At 43.0% G+C, this 7,260-nt stretch overlaps 1 protein-coding gene across 1 annotated transcript; it reads right to left on the bottom strand.

Moving 5' to 3' along the window:
• Window positions 1–572: 572 nt before the first annotated feature.
• On the bottom strand, window positions 573–5,742 carry sult6b1 (sulfotransferase family, cytosolic, 6b, member 1). Its single transcript, XM_027011922.3, has 8 exons — window positions 5,534–5,742; window positions 4,704–4,962; window positions 4,007–4,116; window positions 3,727–3,816; window positions 3,081–3,207; window positions 2,861–2,955; window positions 1,035–1,191; window positions 573–889 (listed from the first exon to the last, which is right to left on the bottom strand). Exons 2-8 carry the CDS (start codon window positions 4,897–4,899, stop codon window positions 762–764), a joined length of 903 nt encoding a protein of 300 aa, XP_026867723.1. The 5' UTR covers window positions 4,900–4,962; window positions 5,534–5,742; the 3' UTR covers window positions 573–761.
• Window positions 5,743–7,260: the final 1,518 nt, after the last annotated feature.

Below are 7,260 nucleotides of genomic sequence, written 5' to 3'. Positions count from 1 at the left end.
CTATTTAAGCCAATAGCTGCATCATACAGATTATTCATACTTGCGTCATGTGTATGTTTTATGTATATTATAAATACTTGAATGTTAGAAAGGGCCCAGTTTTGTGTGTTTAACAAATTACAAGTTGAAATCAATTTGGCGGTTCTCATTTGCAGCTCAGCACTATTCTAGCCCATTTTTGCTTCTCTGTTTCTGGAGTAATTGTCTTGTTTAGATAAGAAAACACTGCATATTAGCAATGACTTCACGATCTCCTGTTCCTGTGCTGTCCATCTCCTTCTGATTGGTTTTGCACTACAGGGGCTCTGGCCTGATTAGACCTCATTACAGCCAAGAGCAGGCTCTTGAGAACAGTGACGGGAAGACGAAGACTCCGTGGCGACAGCTATGATTCAAGGCTTTTAGCCATGAATTAGCATTCACATGCTATATCAAGATGGAGCATGACTGTATTGTAAATTGTGTACCAGCATTTTTGAGAGCGAACGGACGCACCTAAGAGTGAGAGCTGTCGAGTTCCTATGCTGTGAGCAATTGCACCATCTAGTGACTTAAAATACCAGTCTTAAATAGACTTTTAATGAAAGACTTTTATTTTCAAAACAAGTCCAATATAATTCATAGAATTATATCGTTAAATAAACCTAAATGATTTTAAAAGGTTATACAAATATTAATTCAAGCAAATGAAGAAACAGGAATTGACAGAGGTCAACAGTCAGCAGATGCTTGGCTCAGGTGGGTGGTCAGGAATCCTTCACCTACTGGCAGTACTGGTTGTATTTCAGCTTGGCTCCTAGCTTGGTTCCTGCTAGCTTCTTCTTGAACTCTTCATCCATTTGTTTGCTCTGGGCCTCACTGAAGTGGTTCCTCCAGTCACCGACCTCACCTGGTTTGAGAGAGGATTGACAGGAAGTTGGTGCCTTAATGTCTGGTCTTCTGCCACTGTGGTGTTCTATTCGCAGCCGCACAGTTATGCAGTCATCAGCATGTCGATGTGAGCTGCACACTGGTCTTTTAATTTGCTTTCTTACCTTTTCGGAAAATGACTTTGCTGAAAGGGCCGTGGGATGTTTTGGAGCTCTCCACCATGGCGCTGAACGTGCTCTCCTCGGCGATGTTTTTGACTTGTTCATCCGTCAGGGGGAAGCTGAAGAAATCGGCGACTTTCCGAATACCTTCTGGCAAGTTCTGGAACGGGAGAAGGACACTGTGCTGTTCTATCAAAGTGTTTTCACATTCTTCAGTCTGGCTGTTGGTGAAATGAGCCTAGATTATTGGGGAATTGCTCCCATTAAGATATGTCATAGGAAAGGATGTGACATCCTCATATTTCCCATCCACTCCAACCATGGATGTTTGATCCCACACTGTCACAGTTTCACTATATTCCATTTTCACCTAACATCAATGCTACCTCCATACTTTAGTGCACTGCACATCTTAAGGCTTCATTCTGTGTGATTCTTCTTACTGTTGTATATTGGAGTGCTGTAATTGTATGTACTTTCCTAATACTGTTTGTATTTCTTGTATTCCTGATGAATGATCACTGTTCTGTGTCCTATTGTAACGAGTGCCCAAGTGCCACAGGGCGCAGAACAGGACGCACAGATTCCCTCGACTTTGTGAAACATTTAATGACATCGAACATCCTGCTCAGACGCTAACAAACAATGACCAACACTGAGGTACGCACTGACGAAGGTTTAAATGGACTGACAAACACTAAACGTTAAACCCCGTGCAGGGAGCGTCCCGTGACACCTATGCACTGTGTTGCACTGTTTAGTGCAGTACTGCGCAGTGTTCGGTACTTATTAGGCACACTGTAGGATTTTTGTGGTTTTTATTTATTTACTCCTGCTTCCCCTGCAGAGAGAGCTGCAGATAAAGTTGTAATGCAGGTAATATTTAATACATTTAAGACTCCAAGTTATGAAATGTATTCACTGGGAATAGCCCTGTAAAGGGCATGATAATTGATTTAACCTACCTTATGAAGTTCCTGGTCACTAAAATAGCTGGCATTCACCAAACCTAACCGCACTCCAGCATACAGCTCCACCCTCAGCTCCACTCCAACTCCACCCTCAGCTCCACTCCAACTCCACCCCTCCCTAAGACTCAGAATTCCTTCAGTTTTATATTCACCAAGAATAAAGTCTGCCCACCACTGGCCAATCACAAGTGGCCACATACTAACTGTATGTTTCACTACATGACAATGTGTAGCCACAGTCATATGAACTCACATATGGTAGTACACTGATTTAGAGTTCTGAATAACAGTTAAACAGTTGGTATAACAGGGCCAACAACTCACCACTGTGATGTCAACACCCTTATTACTGAGAGTGACCACAGATATGCATAATTGTCGTGGGAGATGAGAGCAAAAGCTCACAGACATTGAGTTTGGCTTACACCACTGAAGAACAGGCAAAATGTGAGTACACCCTTACGGATTCATTTTGCCTTACATGCTATTTGTTTACTATTGCATTTGAAATAATCAAGCTTGTGATATGCAAATCAGCCTTCTAACAATTCAGAAACAATTATCATTATAATTATACATTTTTATTGTGTGTGAGGTGGTTTGTGTTCCGTGGATGCTCTGAAGAGTCGCATCATCCACACCATCCAACAAACGTAAATAACTGTTGTCAAAATAATGTTGGCCAGTAACTCTGACACACCTCTGTGTTTATAATATATTGCAAGGAATACGGAAATTATGATATGTAGCAATATGATTGTGTAGGACTTTGTCAGTGTCGTCCAGCTCTGTGTCGTACTAAAGCAAAAAAAAAAAAAAAGGTAAAAAAAAAAAAAAGTTTGATCAAAAAATACTTACTTCCTTCAGTTCTTCAAAGGTCACAACCATCACGTTTGGATCGTCCATGCGTTTCTCCCAGGCCAGTGCATGGCCGAAGTACGAACCCCAGGGCACTGCAGAGATAACACAGCAAGGTTTCCACTTAGACACAGACATATCTACCCAGTCATCAGGATACATGCAAATGTGATGTCCCACATTGTGTAACTGAGAATCCTTTCCATAGTGCTGTTCTCACCTTCACCATTTATGTAGTTCGAGAAGAATTTGTCCCAGGACTCGACCTTGGGCAGAACTGGATTTTTGTTCATGAAATGGTAATAAGACACAGCAGTGTCTTTGGGGTTTCGAAACACCACCAAGATCTGAGAACAGAAGACACGCCCCATGAACAGAAGACACGCCCCATGCTTGTAACAGTAATTGTACTGCATCAGTGCCACAAAGAGCCTGCAGAAGGCTTTGGAAGGAGCAGGCACAAATATAAACCCTCAGGAGGTGTCTGCTGACATGTTCTCAGCTATATTCTCATTAAGAGCTGCATTCTACATCTGCCCTCCCACTTTATTAGAAATATCTATTCAGTAGAAACAGCTCATAGGTGTACGCTACCAGGAGCAGTCAGATTCATAATAGCAATACACTCACCACACACCACCTTTCACCTTGATCCACTGGCCATATTGTTAGATGAACCAGTCTTATAGCTACATTTCCTAGAGAAGGCTGTAATTGTATATCTGTGAAATGTAGCTATAAGTAAGGAGCGTTCACTAAAGTGGCCAGAGAGTGCAGGAGAAATGTGAAGCAAAACAAATAAATTAAACCTTCGAGAAACCAATGAAAGCTTCTGCGTGCTTCACAGTGCCCTCAATATTACTGACCTTCGTTTTCTTGGTCGTAAAAGATGCGGGAATGTTATCAGGGCACATGTGTGATCCGAGAAGCCTCCGCGATGGTGACTCGGCTACAGTCTGCAAAACAAACATTCAAGTAATGTGAAAGGCCAGGCAATATGGAACCTCCTTGGCCCTAAGAGCTGAGGTGGTTATACAATTACTCTGTGTTGTCAGCTTGGCACTGGGTTAGAGGCTGTATAATCTTATACATCATAATGAAAACATTTCTCCAAGTTCATAGTGGCATCAGGCTCATGTCACCCACCTGTTGCACGTCTGGAGACCAGAACTCAATCAGAGGTGGCCTGTTGGGGACAGTCAGGCCAGCAGACACACTCATTATTTTCCGAATCACTGCTACAATCCAGTTGAACCCTGAGATAAAGACATTTACCTTTATTACATTTATGGTATTTAGCAGATGCTTTTATCCACAGCGACGTACAAACGTGCTCTAGTTGTCTACTCAGAAAATGATCTTTAGTGAGAGCTCAGAGTTTAGCATGAAAACAGGTGAGTTTGGCATTTCCTCAGGTAAGTGCTTCTACACCTTCCATAAATGTCTGTGTTATAAACATTGGCACTAATTAACCAGTGATGCAAGCCATATTGCTGTAAGAGTTGCATAATATCCTATAAACCCTATCAGAAAAAGAAAAAGAAATGATGTAATGCAACAGTGAAAATGTTTAGTAATGATAATGTTGCTTCAGATGAGGCTTTAGAGATTACGGGAAGTTTAGGAGAAGTGTATGGCAGTAGGATGGTGTTAGCGGGGCTTTCAGTAGTTGACTGTTGCTGGTTGTTATGCAGTGCGTAACCCGATCCTGTTTTGCCCTTTTACCCAAATTCCTGCACAGAGTGAGAGTCCCCATGCCTTTTCTGAAAACGCACCAGTCTGCGAAGCCAGAGCTAATAGCATCTCCCATAGCTCCCATTCTCAAGGACTGCACAAAACTTACCACACTTAGGGTATGCCATCAGCATGATGTCCTCCTCACGGGCCTCCATGTTCTTCATGGCATCGAGGTTTTCCGGTGGGCTCATGATCGTGGGGTAGAGAATTCCATTCCACTTGTAGAGCTTCTCCTCGTCCTTCATGTTCAAGCCTTGCTCCATTTTGGACTGGATCTGATGTATTTGGAATGGAGAAGTCATCTCAGCTCAGCTGCAGAGCACACTGTGCTCTTCTTCTGGTGCAGCCGGTACTTTGGACCCTCTCTGGAAGAGCAGAGGGGGTAAAGAAAGAGGGAGTGGACAAGTTTGTGTGTGTGTGTGTGTGTGTGTGTGTGTGTGTGTGTGTGTGTGTGTTGGGGGGGAGCTATTTCCCTCCCACAATAAAATGGCTTGCCTCAGAAACTTTGTCAGGATGATTCATTCATTTCACTTCAGTCATGACTTTTTGTCAATAATTGCATGTCACGCTACAGTTAGGTAAGCCAAAATGTTGCGTGTAGATTCAATTACTTTGCAATTAAACAGTTATTGTGAAGGTCTAATAGTAACATCTGTTATACACAAAAGTAAACTGTTATTATGTAATCTAAAATTATTATCATTAGTAGTAGTAATATATGTGGTGTAAACATTCATTGCAATAAATGAAAAATCAATAATAAATGATTAGTGAGTGGGTAATGATCTAATGTAATACAATGTACCGATTGTCACAGGCTCATGCCACATTTCTCATATTCTGCATGCTGCATCAAAGCTCCTGTGGCACCTATGACAGAAATGAGGGGTACATTCTCCTTTTTGACTAGGCTCTAGCACGCCACCAGGGTCCTACCTGATGCCTCCTGCTTCGTAGTTGTTTGAAAAGGCTCCACCATCCACTACAGGACTCCCATGCATGAAAAACATCCAGGGCGGCGCTGCCTGCTTGGCGAGTTCAGTTAATAATCTCACTTGAGATTGCAGCCGTTCTCACGCAATCCCCCCGTGTGTTTCCTTTGTGCTCTGCCTGTACACCCGCCCACACGGCTCGTTCATCTCACGCAAACACGTAGCCGTAGTCTCCGTCTGCCTGTAGCGTGACCGCGAAGTTTTCACTCGCTGCTGTGTAAGCGAAACTGTGGGCGTGTGCTCTTATTTAAACTTAGGTCCGTCCAGAAGATTTAGGAAACACACTAACCCCCAACACAGGAGGCTGCGTGTTAAAAGTAAGGGATTCCGAGCCGGAAACACAGAGCTTGCGGCTGGAGTCCAAGCCGAGTTAAGATCATACCAGATGTTCCCATATCCATACATAGTATGATCCTACTTTTGTACCCTTGAACAAATAAGAAAGGTTTCTCCAGATAATTTTGTTTCAAAAATAACTATATAAGACGCGGGTGTTTTCTGTTGTTTAAGGGTCTTGGGATTAAACAGAGACCTGATTCAATCTGATGTTTTGTTTCCGTCGTTAAAAAATTAGTGCTTGCAGTTTATTCAAAATAATTTGCCGTGATAGTGGGTAAAGGCCACTAGAGGTCACTATTGTGAAAGCACAAGTGATGTTTGTTTGTTTATGCAAATTGTTTAACCTCTATTTTACATAGTGTTCACATTAAAACATGACCACTGTAACAGCTGCCGAAAATGGCTTACAACGTACAAAGAAATGGCTTACAATGTCTAAATGGGAGTCTTAAATTCAGTTTAATTACACACACACACACACACACACACACACACACACACACACACACACACACACACACACACACACACACACACACACACACACACACACACACACACACACACACACACACACACACTGATGAAGCTACAAAAGGTGTGATCGATGTTTTGGAATTATCCGAGTATCCCATCTGTCACTGCTGAAGGAAGTTCCTAGATTTCCGTTAGAGAGAGGCCCATCTGCCGTAACACTGCAGGCCAGCCAGGCCAGTCACGCATTCTTAAGCCGCACGTAACACCGTGCCAGTTTGCATGCAAATGACCTTGCAGAGCGTCCAACAAATTCGAGAGGACAGAATGACTCTTAGTCTTTCATAACTATGGTGGTTGCAAAAATTATGGCACCGTGTAAAATGCATACCCACAAAGCAATAACAAACACGGGAGCAGCCTCCATAGCTGCAAATATATATTTACTACAAAAGTGAGTGTGGCTCCATGCAGCTATGATAGAGGCAGAGGGCTGCATGTCTGTGTTGCGTTTAGCTTGGCAGCAAACTAAATCAGATCCATCTCCAGACCTCAGCCGGTCCTTTATAAAATAACTGTCGTGCATGTGCATCTGGCTCACTGAACATGGCGTGTGTGCGCACGTCTGTGTGTGTTGACCAACAAAAAGGCATAAAACACATGCTGCACACATACACTCCTCCATGTGAGTGTGCCAGAGGTGTAATTAAAAGGTTGCGAATGCACACGCTCCCAGTGAGCACAACAGCAGGAGGAAACATGTCCTTTTGCTGCTAAGAGCACAAGTTAAACCCCCCATCAGCACCCCAGCCCCTTAATCTGAACCCTGATCTCCCTCACTGGTCTTTTTTGTTGGTG

This window comes from Electrophorus electricus, chromosome 3 (assembly GCF_041902795.1).
Source record: "Electrophorus electricus isolate QZ-2024a chromosome 3, ASM4190279v1, whole genome shotgun sequence".
Taxonomy (NCBI): Eukaryota; Metazoa; Chordata; class Actinopteri; order Gymnotiformes; family Gymnotidae; genus Electrophorus; species Electrophorus electricus.
The sequence above is the reverse complement of the archived record's forward strand: the minus strand, read 5'-3'. Positions and strand labels throughout refer to the sequence as shown.